The sequence below is a fragment of the Mauremys reevesii genome, linkage group 5 (assembly GCF_016161935.1).
Source record: "Mauremys reevesii isolate NIE-2019 linkage group 5, ASM1616193v1, whole genome shotgun sequence".
Classification (NCBI taxonomy): Eukaryota; Metazoa; Chordata; order Testudines; family Geoemydidae; genus Mauremys; species Mauremys reevesii.
The window spans coordinates 32,633,444-32,651,492 of record NC_052627.1 but is presented as its reverse complement, the minus strand read 5'-3'; the positions used below and the strand labels follow the sequence as shown (position 1 = coordinate 32,651,492).

At 42.7% G+C, this 18,049-nt stretch overlaps 1 protein-coding gene across 1 annotated transcript in view; it reads left to right on the top strand.

The window, feature by feature from the left end:
- The first annotated feature begins 946 nt into the window (after nucleotides 1-946).
- Nucleotides 947-18,049, top strand: part of ARHGEF38 (Rho guanine nucleotide exchange factor 38) — a 49,182-nt gene continuing 32,079 nt past the window's right edge. Inside the window, exons 1-3 of the mRNA XM_039540196.1 lie at nucleotides 947-1,303; nucleotides 11,447-11,637; nucleotides 14,661-14,784. Of these exons, the coding sequence (XP_039396130.1) occupies nucleotides 1,102-1,303; nucleotides 11,447-11,637; nucleotides 14,661-14,784 (517 nt within the window). The 5' untranslated portion in view covers nucleotides 947-1,101. The remainder of the gene's footprint in view (nucleotides 1,304-11,446; nucleotides 11,638-14,660; nucleotides 14,785-18,049) is intronic.

The following is an 18,049-nucleotide window of genomic DNA, read 5'->3' as shown; positions in this document are numbered from 1 at the left end:
GGGTGGCATGCTGCGGGGGGGCGCTCTGCCGGTCGCCGGGACGGCGGCAGGTGGCTCCGGGGGACCTCCCGCAGGCGTGCCTGTGGATGCTCCACCGGAGCCGCGGGACCAGCGGACCCTCTGCAGGCACGTCTGCGGGAGGTCCACCGGAGCCACGGGACTGGCGACTGCCAGAGCATCCCCCGCGGCGTGCCGCCGTGCTTGGGGCGGCGAAATTGCTAGAGCCGCCCCTGATTTGCAGACCCCTAAAATATTTCAAATGGAGGTGTTGACCCCACTGAAAATCTTAGACATATTCTGCGGACCACAGGTTGAAACCCACTGCCCTGGAGAGTGTCTCCCCTCTAGTCCCTGGGAGGGAGAGGGGGGAGGAGTGAGGTCTCCTGTACCGAGCTGCCTGTTCACACTGACAATGGAGAAAGGAAAAGCCATGGAGTTAGAGCGTGACCAGTCCCTGGTGCATTAAGTTACTGCCCCATGAACACAGAGACGGGGAAAGCCTCCAGGGCAGCCATTGTAAACGGATTAACCTCCGTTTTGGTTTGCTCGGGGCCGCTCCGGCTCCGGATGGATGGGAAACCGGAGCGAGCCTGCTGCGTGTGATCGCCGCCTGCCCTGCATGACAGCGTGCGCCGGCTTCCCCACCTCACCGGGCAAATCGCTCAGCCCCAGCGGAGGGGGAGGGGTCGGCGAGACTTTCCTGTCACTCTCCAAACAGCGATTTTTAAATCCTATTGTGTCCCTGGGGCGCATCTGGGTTCCGAAGGGGCCCATTGCCCACAAGCAGCGGGGTCACCCCGCCGCAGCGCAGCGCAGCGCAGCGCAGCCCTTTGCCCGAGCCCGGCTGCTGGCCTCTCAGGTAACAGGTGGCAGGTTCCCCCGGCAGGCTCCAAGGGCAGCAGAGGATGACTTCATAGGGGTGGGGCCCTGCGAGGCTGTAGTCGAGGTGGCAGGCAACCTGAGCCAGGGAACAAGTGAACTTGTGAAGTCACAGACAGGTGAGCTGAGAGGCAGCTTTTGCACCCACCTGGGAAACAAACACTAAACCCAGCTCCCTAAGAATCGACATTCTCCCAAGGAAGAGGGTTGTCACTGCTGAAAATGGAAACCAAAGGAACCCCTGGGAAAGAAGGCATGGGAGCCAAGAGGAAGAATTTGACCTTCTTGAAGCACAGGCTGTACATGTTGGAGAGAAGGAAGACAGACACCGTTGTTGAGAACAGTGTTTCTGTGGACCAGGGTAACTCTGGCACTTTGAGGAGGAGCCAATCCGACAGGACAGAATACAGCCAGAAGTTACAAGGTAACAGAAAAAAATCTACTTATTTATTATTTGTATTGCAGCCCCATCACAAACCAGGACCCCACTGTGCCAGGCACCCTATAAATAGGGAACAAGCCAGTAGTCCCTATCTCAAAAAGCTTAAAATCTAAGTGACCATTCCCCCCCCCCCCCACTATGGTAACCATTCCTGGCTGGTTTTATATTTATACATAATGCCACTTGCACAGGATTCCAAATGGGATTCATATGATGCCCAGCTTTTTAAAGCTTATGTACAAAATATAAATGGAACTGAAATCCTACTCTACATGTTAGCCATATTATCTACCAGTTTTCAGTATTTTGAAAATATGTCTCCGCATGAGCTGATAGTATTCTGTGGAATGGAATATACACTGTCAAACTAATAGAGGTAGGAAGGGATATTTTTGTTTAAGTTAAAGCTTGATTAAATTTAAAAGAAAAATGTGCCTGTTCATCTCTTATCTAGATTGAATATGTCTGAATTTCAAGTACACCCAATTACATGCTTTTAATAGTTATACGAACTATGTCATCAGAATACCTTTTATGGCAATAATCTTGTATCAGGGGAATAAAACAATAATGTGTTTTAATAAAATATGTATGGTTTTGGTGTATTTAATAAAAGAACAGCATTCCCTCAAATGGAAAATATAATGTACATAGCTACTGAGCTGTTGAAATGCAGTTAACAGGTCTGGTGATGACATTCCCTTTCAGTGACTAAAATGCTACCTATTCAGATGTAGTAAGAAGTATGAAGAGCTGTAGGTTAATTTTTCCTCTCTGCAATACTGACTTTAAGGAGAAATTCACTATTAGTTAATTTGCTGGTGCTTAGTGAAAAACAAAGCATACTTTGGAATTTGAATTACTTACAGCTTAATATTTTGAGAAAACAGCAATACTAAGATAATTATATCAGTAAAGTGGGAAAAATCTTACTTCAATGTTCTGCCAAAAGAGAAAGGAAACTTAACTATTAGCATATACCAGAATACATGATAGGTGATCTTTTCTGAAGGTGCTGCTCCTTCCTCCCACACACATTGGGCTTGAGTCTCTTCTCACTTATATTACAGTAAATCCAGAGTGAGGAAGTCACAGAAATCTATGGAGTTACAGCAGTGCAAAACTAACTTAAAGTGAGAGAAGATTAGGGCTACTGGGTTTCAGAACGATAGTCCTCTTCTAGTGAATTCAACCAGGAGTCCTTGTAGCACCTTAGAGATTAAACAAATTTATTTGGGCATAAGCTTTCATGGGCTATAACCCACTTCATGAGCCCATAAAAGCTTATGCCCAAATACATTTGTTAGTCTCTAAGGCCTGGTCTACACTGGTGGTGGGGTGGGGAGGGGTTGATGTAAAATACACAACTTCAGCTACAGGAATACCGTAGTTGAAGTCAACATATCTTATTTTGACTTACCTCCCATCCTCACAGCGCGGGTTCAATGGCCGCGGCTCTCCCATCGACTCCGCTACCGCCGCTCGCTCTGGTGGAGTTCCAGAGTCGACAGGAGTGCGTTCAGGGATCGATATATTGCGTCTAGATGAGATGCAATATATTGATACCTGATAAATTGATCACTACCCGCCGATCCGGAGGGTAGTCTGGACGTACCCTAAGGTGCCACAAGGACTCCTGGTTGGTTTTGCTGATACAGACTAACATGGCTACCCCTCTGAAACCTTCTAGTGAATTGTCATTCTTGATAGCAAAATGAACTGTAACCAATTTGGAAAGAGCCATGCAAATTTATACTTAGCAGATCTTTAGCAGAGATAATTCAGGGTTTATTTGTGGGGAAGGAAATCTGCAGGGCTGGTCAAACTTGTTAATAAAAATAAAAGATTTACAGAAGCACTGATCTGACAGTTAACCGTGTCTTATCAAACATTCTCTGAACTAGTAGGTTTTTTTGTGGGGGAGGGGGCAGGGTTTAAGAAATTTTAGTTTAAGTGAAAAATACTAGCTTGATAGATCTGGCCACATTCTCTGAACAGACAGAGAAAGGGAGGCAACCCTGCCCTTCTACAATGTGCCTCAATCCTGTTGAGAAGGCCTCACACATGAAAAGTCTTGTCTAGAATGGTATTTAAGTTAAGCCTGTTTATATTAGGAAAATGTATGAGAGTTTCGACTGTGCAACATCAGTTGAAACCCCTAATGTAGGTACACTGTCCTGGTGCAAAATAGGGCTCTCTAAAAAACCACCTCCACGAGGGGCATAGCTACCAGCACTGGAAGCATGTGCACCGTCTATACTGGCACGTTACAGCACTGAAACTTGCAGCGCTCGGGGGGGTGTTTTTTCACCCCCCTGAGCGAGAAAGTTGCAGTGCTGTAAAATACCAGTGTAGGCAAGCCCTTAGACTGACCTAGCTATGTCACGATATAACCCTGTAGTGTAGACACAAGCTATGTCGATGGAAGGAGTTTTTCCATTGCTGAACGAAAACCATCTCTGAGTGATGGTAGCTACCTCAATAGAAGCAGCACATTCACTGGGGCTTAGCTACACTTAAAAGTTATATCATCCTATATCCTGAGTTTCATAGTCAGGTTGACCTACCCCCAGCACAGACATGGCTAGCTTGACCCAAGAATTCTCTCCACTTCTCGAAGAGGTGGATTAACTACAATTGATGTAGAAACTCCTTCTGTCAATGTAGGAAGCGTCTACACCAGGGGTCGGCAGCCTTTCAGAAGTGGTGTGCCGAGTCTTCATTTATTCACTCTGATTTAAGGTTTCGTGTGCCAGTAATATATTTTAACATTTTTAGAAAGTCTCTTCTATAAGTCTATAATATATAATTAAACTATTGTTGTATTTTAAGTAAATAAGGTTTTTAAAATGTTTAAGAAGCTTCATTTAAAATTAAATTAAAATGCACAGCCCACCCCCACCCACCCCCGGACTGGTGGCCAGGACCCGGGCAGTGTGAGTGCCACTGAAATCAGCTTGTGTGCCGCCTTTGCCACGCGTGCCATAGGTTGCCTACCTCTGGTCTACACTAAGGTGCTGCAGCAGCTGCGTCCTTGCTGTGCTTCTGTATCACAGACGTAGCCTAGATGATGAGAGCAGCTATAATGCATGCTATAATTGTGCTGTTGTCATCCCAGCCCTTTCACAGGCACTAGAATTTACTTTTAAAAGGTTGTTAGGCACACAGAAAAATGGGTGCAATTTGTATGACTAGAATTACAGACATGAAAAATCCACAATTCTTAGGGATCTAGGGCCTCCCCATGGATTCTCATTAGATTTTCCCATTTTCTACAGAATCTAAACTTTCATCTAAAAAGAGTTACTAGATCTCTGGTTGCAAAGATAACCAGGGGCATTCAGTTAGCTTTGTGAATGGAGATATTGAAACAACAGGATCACAAGAGGTGTGAACTTCCCATTGTAAAGGCTTTTCACTTTAAAACGTAATCACTTAATTAGCAACACAGCTATGGAAATTTTAACTAATGATTATACCAGAAACATCCAGTTAATGCACTTATCTAGTGTGAGTGGTCATTCAACATCTTGATGTTTCATTTGTTTAAAAAATTCCTTTTGAGAAAGGCTGCACATTTTGCACTTCAATAGCATCATTTCATTCTTAAATTTCACAATGCATTACAAACGTCAGTCAAGTCTCTCAGTATCTTCTGTAAGGTAGCTAGGTACTATTAGCCCCATTTTACATATGGGTAAACCTAGGCACCTACTGATTGACGTCACAGAGCGCCTCAGTCAGTGGCAGAACCAAAATAAAAAGGAAGTTGGTTGGAATTCAGGAGATCTGTGCTTGTTTCCTGGATCTGCCACAGACTCCTTGGCTAAGTCATTTCTCTATACCACAGTTCTCCTCCTGGTAAAGTGGGGGTAATACGTTACTATTGCACATAGATGTCATGAAGATAATTCATTCATGCTTGTGATTTATTTAGAAACATTGATGGGGATCTTATATGTGCTTAGATGCGTCTTAGGACTTCTGACTCCGAGTCCCCTGAAAATAATGTCGTTTACTTTTGACTGAATAATTGAGGAAATTAATACTGTCCTTAAAAATCATGTAAAAAGTAATGGTTAGTTTGTCAGGTTTTAAAACAAATTGTTGGTCTCCCTACTAGTAAGATTTGGTCTTTCCTATAAAACTTGGACCAACAGCAGTGAAAGTCATTGTTATCTGGGCTTGGACTACTCTAAGGCCTCCATCCTGCAAATACTTTTGTACTTGAGTAACTCAAGTTCAGTGAGTGTAGTTAATCACATGCATAAGTGTCTGCAGGATCAGGGCATAAGCGAAGCCAGGTCTACACTTAGAAATTAGATTGACCTAGCTATGTTGCTCAGGACTGTGAAAAATTTTGCACCCTGTACGACACAGTTAGGTTAACCTAACTCCCTGTATAGGTGCAGCTAGGTCAACAAAAAAATTCTTCCATTGACCTAGATACCCTCTTTACGAAAGATGGATTACCTCCATCAGCTACAGTGCTATAGCTGTGCTGCAGTCGTGTGAACGTAGGAGGAACACACAAAATATTTGAAGAGATTACTTATGTTACGTTTGTTTCTTTTAAAACCTAGCTAGATAAGAGCTTGGCATATTATTGTCTGAGGGATTATGGAAAAAATGGGTTTCCAGAAAGTATCTGATTTAGGGATTTGCAGTATTTCACTTTAAGGTAGTAAATATTTTTGAAAAATCTTCATGTTGGAAGTCTATCTAGTATTAATACCCTTGCTTTTGACTTGTCACTTTAGTGGTGTACTGATCAGCTGTACTGTCAAATTGTTTGCAGTATCTTGGAGGGTAGCAGCACTACCCTTTGATGTTCTAAGAAGTCAGAGAACAGCCCCTCCCCCAGCCTTTTTCTGAACAGCATGCCTCTTCTTCCTGTCAGCTGACAGCTTCTCCAACCCCCTGCTTCTGCATCTCCTCATTGAAAGCCCACATATTTCTCCCCCAATTTCCTTATATGCTTTGTACTATATTTAGATTTTAAATATACATAGAGCTAATTTCTTCTTGCACTGCAAAATTTGTTGCTCTTTGGAGCAGCTGGTTTCTTGATTGAATTAAAGTCCAATTAGGAGTAAAAGTTTGCATATCTTACACTGGTGCAGAAGATACACCTATGTAAATATACCCATTGTCTTGAGATCATATAAAGCAACAAGTCCACTTGTCCTTCCATGCTCAAATTTCTATTCAGTAGGCGTATGTCTGCTTTTACTTGCCCTAGGGTAAATCTGGAGAACTTTGCTGAAGTCATTGGAGTTTCACTGATGTAACCTCTTTGGGGAACCATTTTTGTGTTCTGTGTTTGTACAGCACCTAGCAGAAAGGGGTCCATGACTGAGGCTCCAAAGGGCTACTGAAACAGTCTTCACTCCCTTAGAGTGTCTAAAAGACCCAATGTTTTTAAAGTGTATGAATTCCATCTCCATATACACGGTCAGACACACACAAATAAACATTTTATTAATCAAAATTGTTAGATCTTGGGTCAGAGACACCTGACAATCCTTGCAGACGATCCGTGCCAAAGCTTGACATGTGCATATCACTGGATGTAGCCCTTTCTCAGGTCTTCTGTTACCAACATTAACCAAGTAGCATAAGACTGATATAAATACACCAGCCCATGACATATTGGAAAGGTTTATTTGCAGGTAGTAGCACTAACAGTCAAGGCATTCTTCTGTCACACAGCAATAAGCTTTCTCTTCCAGCACATTCCTATGGGGATCTCTCTAGTCTCCTGTCAGCACACACAGAATTAACAGTCTAATCTCAAGGAACTGAAGAAAGGAATTTCATAGAATATGTGGATTTTTTCTATACCTGATGCAAAACAAATAATGACAGAGTTTGTAATTAGGTAATTCAACCATCTTTGGTCCTGATGTTCTGAGAAATCTCATTGCCCTGGCAACTCATGCAATATACTACAATATTCCTCTTGGTGTATTCTAAATACTGTATTTTTTTCTTCATCTTACACACTGGTTACTTTCATAGCTTCTTCAGGCTGGGTGAAATGCCCCTGACTGCAGAGTGTCAGCATAAGGCTTATGCATCACTTAAGTGCCACTTGAGCCCTCAAAAATAGGCCATGTACTGATCCTTTGCAGAGGGGGCAATTTCATCCTCTAGGCAATTTCATTCTCTAGAATCCTACTCCCAGGGCTGCCCACTCTATGAAGTAGAAGGACTGGAGGATGGTGGATCTTCTGGCTCTGGCTTCTCCCAAAACAGGCCCCAACACCTCCTGCAAGTTGCTGTACAGTGAGGGAGCTATTGCAGATGAGGGATCTATTGTGTATTGCACACAAGGTATATAGCTCCACAAATCCTACCCACACTCGCCTATTGCCAGAAGACCCTCTGTACTTGTGGAGGTAAGTGCAGGGATTTCTGCATATTCACAAACGGAACAAGTAAAACACAGGTAGCTCCTTTGACAATGTCATTGCTTGGAGAATGTTATGCTCATATAACCTGACATCTAAGGACAAAGGGACTGTATTGTACAACAATGGCACTGAGCCTAAGCAATACTTCTTCTTTCTCCTCCCTCCGCCCTCACCAGACTTATATCACTGTTGATGCAGGTGCCAGATGGAAAATAAAGTCTGCCTATATTTGAAGTATGTGTTTGCTATAGCTGCATTCCTCAAGCTTTTCCCCTTTTTCCCTTCTGACCATAGAATGCTATTAAAATCCTCAAAGGGCTTAAAAGCAATCAGCCGAACATAAAACCACAAGTTCTGCTATAATCATTGATTCAGTAGCTCCCTTTTGCATTGTATAGAGACAGGCACATCCAAAGTGAAATAGTAAATATATTTAGCAAAAATGTAAAGTTATATTACAAAAATACAAAGAAAACAAGATTTACTGAATTTTTTCCTAGCTATTTCTTTGTGTTGAGGTTGAGTGTAGTTATTTCCTGGTACCTATATTATGTACTATATTAAGACTAATAAGTGAGTACTGACAATACAAGGATTGAATTTGATCAAGCAATTTGAATGACAAACCAAAAGAATAACTCAAGGGTTACATCTTGAAGCCCAAAATGGGATGCAATAGTTTTATTTTGTTCATTTAAAAAAAAAGTTATAGCGTAAGATTAGAATGTTTTTCTTCAATAAGTCTGTTTACATTCACATTTCTAACAATGTCCTATTAGTCCTGATAGCCAGACAGAGTGATACTAGTGAGATTTTTTCATGTTGTCTGGTGTTTTATTCACAAGGTAGATAAATTATTTTCACATGCCACCTCAATGGAAATGTTAATTTTTGTGCAGAAATCACTACACCTAGAACTTAAATGGATTCAATTCTGCAGTATTTTCAGTGGTTCACTCTGAAGTTTTAAATATAGTTACAAATCAAGATTTCTGTAAAAAAATGAATGCACTATTGCATAGAGGAAGCAGACAGAAAGCTCTGGCCCTATGTTTTTAGCTGGGAAATGGGAAGTAATTGGAAGGAGGCCACGAAAAGGTACAAATGACCCCTTTGTTCTCCCCTTTACCGGTGTGGGCCAATTGCTAGGTACAGCAACAGCCTGTTCATTTATTCCACTTTGCAGCATCCATGATGAATGGGTATTATAGGTGGATGCAGCTCCCTTGTAATCAGCACCTGCTCACATCAGGGCTGAATTCGGCCTAAAAATCTTGATCAATTGGGCCTGGAAAGGAGAAACCTCCTTTGCCTGGTTTGCCATTCGATGGCAATGTTTCAACCTAAAGAAGAAAACATTCACCCCTCCTGATCACCCCTCTTCTATTTGCACATCAAGGCTGAGAAGCTCAATGGTGGAAATAATGATTGCCCAAGAGGAGAAAAAAAACTCTAAGCAGAAAAGTGCCTAACTGAATAGGGCTACAAATTTATTCAGCCTCATCGTTTGTCTTTGCCTCAATTTTGATATTTTCAAAGAAATGCTCTGATTAAAAAAAAAAACATGGCCACACAGGCTTACTAGCAAATGTGTCATATAACAAGGGTAAGATTAGCAACACGACTGCCCTTTCTGAATATCCAGGGTCAGCACTCAGTATAATTATAGAAGATGATGATGACAACATGTTGGATCAATAACAATTTATGACCCGTGATGAAGAACAACTCAGAATATTCCATCTTGCAAGCTTGTTGGTTCTCTGATAAACATTATCCCAAGTATCAGAGACCTAGTCCTTCATTGTCTTATGCAGGCATTGCTGGATGTTTATGACTCTTCTCCTGCTAAGCAGTTCATTCATAAACTACAGAATGTTCAATATGGGTTATCACCTTGCAAAAATAAAAGATACATCTTGTTACTGGCTCATTAGACAATAGGGTGTACACAAGATGTTGACACAAATAGCATAAGAGTGTGCGTCTCAATAGAGGGTTCCAATGCATTGCCACTCAGCTGTAAGTCTCTCTGCTGTCAAACAGTTATACGAGTATTGCACTGATACTCAGTAATGGTATGTCCATTTTTTGCTGGTTCTATACACCATCTTGTGGCTAGCAGTATCTTAAACACCCTCCAAAGTCTCTCTTCCTATTAAGTGTTTTTTCCTGTGAAAAAGAGGTAGATCTGTGCCTACAGATAAAATACACAACCTGTCTACACAGCTCACACAGCATATCTGCTGGATTGGCAAACCAAATGCCTTACGAATCTGTGAAAGGAAGGAACCTCATTACAGACAGTTTCTCTTTCTTCTCTACCTGTAACACATATATATGACTCATCAATATCAAAGGAACATTTCCAAATGTCTGGGATAAAAATAGGTATTTTAGGTTTATTATAAGGTAAAATAGTCATGAGTGGCCACATCCCCATATCTCCTGCTCTTTGGATCCTTTGTTACTGGATATCACAGCTGACCTCATTCTCCTAGAATTTCTCAGCAATGTCCAAAGGAACCTATTCAGATAGAATTACAGATTTCATCATCATCATGGACAGATGAATTCATAGCACAACTTCCTGTATCCCTGAGCCAGAATATCCTCACATTAATCTTTTTTAACAGGGCTAAGGTTATTTCAGTGAGCCTCAGTTAAAGGCAATCTTTATCTTACATAAGAAGTGACATTTTTCCTGCCCCAAAGAGTTAATCTAGGGCTAAAATGTTATTTCTAAAGGAGTCAAATGCACAAATGCTAATCATTTTAAATGGGAGATATGTATCTAAATCTTTCAGAAGTCTCAGCCTAAAATTAAAATAGTAACCTGCCCCAAATGACCACAGCCTTATCCCATAACTGCCAGTGGCAGGGTTTCTTCCACCAAAGCAACTGCTACTGGGCACTCAGAGACAGGTTAATTGGACTAAATGGACCACTGGCCTTATCCTGTATAGCAATTCCTATATAGCTAGTCTGCTGAATACACTTCTCTCCTCATTGCCCATGTGGCTGGAGGAGTCTTCAGTGGACACTAGCATTGTTTCTGACCCCATTTTCTCCCCCTGCACTAACACAAAGCAAACCCTGGAAGGAGCTATGCTGCTCAGTCCACAGGATTCCTACAGTATCAGAGGGGTAGCTGTGTTAGTCTGTATCCACAAAAACAATGAGGAGTCCGGTGACACCATAAAGACTAACAGATTTATTTGGGCATAAGCTTTCGTGGGTAAAACCCCCCACTTCTTCAGATGCATGGAGTGAAAATGACAGATACAGGCATAAATATATATAAGGTAACTCCCTTCTCTTCATGTGCCAGTATATACATTTATGCCTGTATCTGTCATTTTCACTCCATACATCTGAAGTGGAGGTTTTTACCCACAAAAGCTTATGCCCAAATAAATCTATTAGTCATTAAGGTGCCACGGGAGTCCCACAGTGAAGCTCCCCATTCCAGGACAATGAAACAACATGAGTCTGCTGCTTGTTTGGCTTTCCTTGCTTCAGTCAATGAGGCAGGGTTTATCCTTGTCTGAGATACACCAAGCATCTGAAACCACGCTGAAACCAAGCATCTTCGATGACTCTGAATAGACTAAACATGTATCAGTGACTCAAACCAGATTAGGCATGACAGTGGGAATGCAGTTCTACACTACAGTTCTCACAAGTTTTCTGTGCTAAATTTTAACAGAAAAGATGGCCCCACAAGCTGGGTCCTTGTCACCCGTCACTTCACTGCAGGAGAATGAAGAGCAGCTGACCAGGCGAATGATGGCCAAGAGGGTAAAAATCATTGCAGAACTGGTGCAGACAGAGAAAGACTACCTCAATGACCTGGAGCTGTGCATCAGGGAAGTGGTTCAGCCCTTGAGAAACAAGCAGGTAAGAAAGTGTTGGGTTTATTTGTTTTGTTTTTTGGAGGAAAGGCTGATTTGACAGAGATCTGAATTTACCAATCAACAATAAACACAAATGTCTGCCAAGGGATACGCAGGAATGGCATGGTGCCAGGTACAATTCTAGGCATAACTTTTTGGAGGGGATGGGGCTTGCTGCAGGGAGGGCAAGCAGGAATACTTTAAATGCTCAAGGCTTTCAGGGTGAAATTCATTTCACCTGCATAAAGCTGGAATAAATGGGGCAGAAACAGGACTGCAGCTCAGACCTCCCCACCCTGAACCCCATGGCCATTATTCCAGGCTATGAACTAGAATAGCAGCCTCAGCTCCTCCATGCTACTTGGGCAACCTGCTGTGTAATCACAGATTACACATCCCGTCCCCTCCCTGGCTTTCTCCCATCACCATGGAAGCTCCATTATACCAACTTCCCCAGTAAGGGGCTTGAATGTTATGGCCCTTCACACCATGGTGAATTTCACCCTTGAAGACCGCTTTTATTCAAACAAACTCATCCTGGTTGCTTGAACAGCTGTTGTGGGAAAATGCTAGGCAAGGCAACCCAGTGAGTCCTGAGGTATTTGCATTTTAGATAGTGAAGCTACATGTAAGCAGGATGGATCAGATGACATCTTTCCCGCAGATTTTGTAGTTCAGATTATACTCATTCTCCTCTTCCACAGAAACTTCAAACTTGCTTGGCTGCTATTCAGAGAGAGCACATTTTCCCCAAAAACCTTTGCAGTTTTGGGCAAACTGTGTGCTGGAGTACCAGCATTCCCTGCAGGCAGGAGCACTCATATGCTGGTGTGCAACAGGTTCTGGCAGACAAATTTAACTTGTCCTCCTACCTCACAGCCTACCAGGCCAGGCAGCTGGTATATGCTACTAGCACAGCTCAGAATCCACACCGGGTCTTTAACCAATTATCCAAACTGTGTATATATGATTCCATATGAAACAGTTTTGCTGCTTAAGTTGGGCCAAACTATTTTTCAACTGCCTTGACTTCACCTCTCCTGGAATCCTACCTATTTTAGGCACGGCAAAGTACATTAGAGGGTTGTGATTTGTGAAACACTAACATGTTGCTCTAGAACAGCCTGATGTAGACCCTGCTGGTGTGCTCTATAAGGTACTTAGTTCATTTTAACCTGCGCCAGTAGGGCCTGTAGCACACACAATAGAGGAGTGTGATCTGTAAAGTGCTCTTATGTGCTTTGCTGGCACCCTGTAGACAAGCCCTTAGAGACCCTGACACCTGCTGGTGTTACTGAGAGGACAACATGACTCCTCATCTCTCTTCCTCTCCTCACTAGCTGCACTCATCAATTACAATCTTGTCAATGTTGATGCAAGAGCTTTCGCCTCTGCAGCTCCTGCTATTTGGAACCACCTTATGTATCCATTTGCCGCTCCTCATACTGAAAACATGTTCTCCATTGCCTGCTACTTTTAGCAGTTAGGCACATATACCAATTTGGGCCTTTGTCTTTATGTGCCCGTGTATTTCTGAATACCACAAACATATTGCATTAAGTAAGATATCAGAGATCCACTGTTAAAAGACAAAAGCTTATAAAAATAAGATCACAACCCTACATTTTTAATTTAACATAATCTGCATTTTTTTTAAACAAGGCTTTAAGAATGTCATATGCTTTTAAGATTATTTTTTAGGTGAATAACCACATTTGAAAGCTTGTTTTTTTATTTATTTGAGGGCAGACTGCTTCAACAGGGAAAAAGTAGTGTCTAGAAAATTGAGCTATAGATGAATCTTTCACATTTCCTAATGGAGCAAAAATGTTGTTAATCTCTATAATCAGAAATTAACGACACAAGCAATTAAAACATGATGTTGATTCTATTACTGTAACATGCAATTTGATTCTCCTGGACTCCTTCTGTAAGCTGCTGTGTAAACACACTGTTCTATTACTAATGGATAGGCATGGTCAGAAGGAGCAGCATATGTGCCAAAATCAACACTGCCTTTAGTTTTCTGCCTTTCCACATACTGGGTAACTCTAATTGTTCCATAACCTTAATCACTGTCCCTCTGTCCATGGAAGCAAGTTGCCAGTATGAAAAGTATATTTTCTAATTTTTTTTTTTGCCTATTTCAAAATAAGCAGAGCGATAATTTTGCCCTATGTATTAAGATTTCCTGTTAGTGTAAGTTCGTTCAGCTTGACTGAAGTCAATGAAGTTGTGCCAGTTTGCATCAGCAGAGGGTCTGGCCCACAGATTATATTAATGACTAACCACAAATCTGCATATGTAGTGTTGTTGTAGCTGTGTTGGTCCCAGGATATTAGAGACAAGGTGTGTGAGGTAATTTTTTACTGGACCAACTTCTGTTGGTGAGAGAGACAAGCTTTCAGGTTAGGAAGAGTTCTTGGGCCAGAAGTTGGTCCAATAAAAGGTATTACCACATCCACCTTGTCTCTAATAACCATAAATCTGTTTATTCTAGCCAAAATACACTGCCTGGATTTTACTCCTATCACCTCACATAAAATGGCCTCTTCTAGGCCAGAAAGGCTATTTGCCTGATATGTGGCACCTATGTAAACAAACAACCAGGGCTCAGTTTATGTAGTCTCTATGGGTAACATCATAAAGGGAGCAGATTCTTTCATAATTGTCACTTTCAGTTTTACTGTCTTTTTTTCCTCTATGATGAAATAAGTAAACATTTTAGCCAGCTACAGCTCTTCCTTTAGCTAGCTAATAATATTTACTTCTCTCCAAGACACACATATTCCCTTTAGGAATTGTTCAGAATAAGTTTAAATACACTTAATAAAGTGCCCCTTGTTAACTGCTTTAGCCCAGCTGTATTAATTAAAACACTGCACATGTGTCTTTGAAATTGCAGCAAGGATGTTTACATAGGCTTCTGCAAAAGTGGCATGTCCTGGAGTTTTGAAAAAACCTGTAGTATTCAGTGTCCCTCCTTATGCTTCTATCAGTTGTTGCTCAATATTTGTGTTCCATCAGATTGTTAGGTTTGACGTGGATGGCTTGTTTAGCAACATTGAATCAGTCCATCAAATATCAGCCAAACTGCTGTCATTGTTGGAAGAAGCCACAGCAGACGTGGACCCACCCATGCAAGTAATTGGTATGTTTACTGTCTTTTTGAGTCCTACAAAATGGTATGAAGGGATAATATAAGAACATTTGTCCATCTCATACACCAACCTTTGTTCTGAGCTAGTGCCAGTCTCATTGTGAGCAGGCCCTTACTAAATCTCCATAATGATACATAAAAATAAAAAATGGACAGCCTATCTAGTGATGTATTGCATTCATGAGATGTAGCCCTTACTCCATCCTTACTTGATTTCAGTAGGGGAGTAAAAACTGTAAAAGGGAGTCCTGACTATGATGCCACAGGTACTAACCACAGGGTCACCCCACCCCTCACCCCACCTTTGGTATTTCCTACTTAGATAATTAGGCAAAAACTTTCATACAGTACTGTGATAGTAAAGAATTAAACAAATGATTAGAAAAATAAAAATATCAAAACATCGTTGTACTGATGTTTACTTGTAATATATTATTCAGCCAAGAATTATTCACATTTGAGCATGGTGAATAGACAAGTGGTTCTCAAACTTTTTTTTTTCATGGACCACTTGAAAATTGCTGAGGGTCTCGGTGGACCACTTAATGATCTTTCCAAATGTTGTTTGTACCGTTAGCTAACTATTGTAAAGAGCTTTGGATAAAAGTGCTATATAAAAAAACCCTTAATAATAATAATTAAATGTTTTTTTCTTCTACAAATAAAAGCACAAAACTCATTTTAATATCAGTAGTCTTACCTTTCTGATGCGATGGTTGTGCCCTCTCTCCCCTGCCACAGCAGCTCCTGAGCTGGGGCTAGGAAGGAGTGTGTGTGGGGGGGTCTTTCCCTCTCTCCCTCACTGCGGCAGCCCCCAAGCTGAGGCTGGTAAGGGGGGGGTCTCCCTCTCTCCCCCACCACGGCAGCCCCCAAGCTGAGGCTGGGAAGGAGGGCCATCTCTCCCCAGCAGCCGCAGCCCTGGAGCTGAGGAAAGTTGCCTCTTTCTCTGGCCACCATAGCCCTGAATGCCCCAAATTCCCCCCACCTCCTCTTCTCACCCCACTGCCTCCCCACCTACCTCCTATTTCCCCCACCTCATCCCACTTCCCCCTCCCACCTATCCCCTATTCCCCCAAAGGCCATCACCTCACCTTACATGTGCGCCACCTACATCACCTGCATGGCTCCACTAATTAGGTGGGTGGCCCTTCATTCTCTTGTATTCGGCTGCCCAGGCGCACACCTTAGAAGGAACTATCCATGGACCGCCTGAATGGAGCTCGCAGACCACTGGTGGTCCACAGACCACAGTCTGAGAACCTCTGGAATAGAGTTCCAAACAGGGTGTGGCTCATGGTCAACAAGGGAAGGTAAAGCAGAACACAAGCTGTACATTTATGCCTGTAGTTTGCAGTTGTTTTAATCAGATGGATTGATTACATGCATCATGACAATCACCCATTCAAGAGTTCTTGTGTGGTTTTAAGGATGTGATAAATCTACTCTTTGGGTTATTAGACACTACAGGCCAATTATGGCAATGCAAGCCTCTGGAACCTTGGAGTATAGGAAGCACCTACTGTGCTCCCATAGTGGGAGAGAAAGGTGTTTTGCCTCCATAAGCAGGGCTGGCTCCAGGTTTTTTGCCGCCCCAAGCAGCGAAGAGAGAGAGAGAGAAGAAAAAAAAAAAAGCCGCGACGGCGGCACTTCGGCGGCTGCTCTACCGCGCCACTTCATGCTTCGGCAGCAATTTGGCGGCCAATCCTTCCCTCCGAGAGGGACTGAGGGACCCGCCGCCAAAGACCCGGACGTGCCGCCCCTTTCCATTGGCTGCCCCAAGCACCTGCTTCCTGCGCTGGTGCCTGGAGCCAGCCCTGTCCATAAGGCACAAAACCTCCAAGGGCACTAGGGTAAGTGTGCTCAGCTGTGGCACTTCTAAAAGTGTGGAGGCAGCACTCACATCAGTGAAAACCTGCTAGTGCTTATTGGTGCATAGGAAGGACAATTCCACCCCCTCATGGCCAATAAGTGCTTCCTAAAGCACTATAGCAGACTCCTACTGTTTGCATTCCTAAGCACAACCAACCACATTATGGCTGTCTCCTGCATAGGTGCACTGCAAGGGACAGAGGGTTTCCTTGTGCTGTCTTCCCCTCACAGCCAGCCATAATTTACCCCTAAATATCTATGCAACAGTTTTATTGGATACAAAATCCAGTTTTGGATAATAAAAATTCTATAAAAAATGTATATACTTGAAGAGAGATTTCACTTATAAGTCCCATTTATTTTCTACATTACTTACTCGCAGATCTGTGAGGGCTTACCATGGGGTTTACTTAGCATTGGACCCCAATTTGTGGAAACATCTGAGGATTAGCACTAGTCAGGTCCGATGCCCCTTGCCAAGAGTTGTTTACACCACATTCCTCCTTTTCCAGGACTCATGGAGCTCCCTCTTCATGACTCAGCCCTCCAGCCAAGTCGCTGTCTAGTCTGCCTCTTCCAGGGTATCAAAGGCCCACTATATCAGCTGTCCATATGCTGTTTCAGACATCTTCTGCTCCAAGGCTGGGTCCTATGCCACTTCCCCAGTGGCCGGTAGCCACTCTGTGTCTAGCAACTCCTGTTTGCTTGCTCCAAAACCCTGTTGCTATTTTCCTAGACTCTTTCCTACTTCCCTCTTTGACTACTTGCCAAACTCTGTAGCCTCAAACACACCTCCCTTCTCCCAGGGAGTGACTGCGGACTATTTTCTCTGCAGCACCCTTCTGCTTCTCATCCTGGTGGCTTTATACAAGTTCAGCCTGCCTCTGCCCCTGCCCAGCTGGGCTTCACAATCAATTAATGCTTTTTTTTCAAGCCTAAATCTCCTTCCAGGTGCAGTTGACCAACCTATAAAATATAGGGGTTAGCGGAAGAGAAAACCTTGATTAGTATTAGAACACAGAAAAAGAAGTAACATTTATTATTCTATAGTTTCAGCTTCCAAAATCTGTTAGTGCTTTCCAAGAGTCAAGAGAATGAAACCTGAGCAGCAGAGATGGGAAAGAATTCTTAGTCAGACTATTTAACCATCTTTGTATTTTGTCAACAGCTACTTAACTTCAATGACTAATACACATTTTGGAGACAATAAGTTTTTGTTAAATATGTAACACCACTACCCAAGGTATACGATAATATATTATATAGGCTCTGAGACAGCCAGAAGGTCCTCCAACAAAACCAGAGAAGATCAAACTTGGCATTCTTTGGGTTTTGGATTAAGACAGAGGAGCTCCTTCTTCTTCTGTCTCAGAACTGCCCCCAGAAG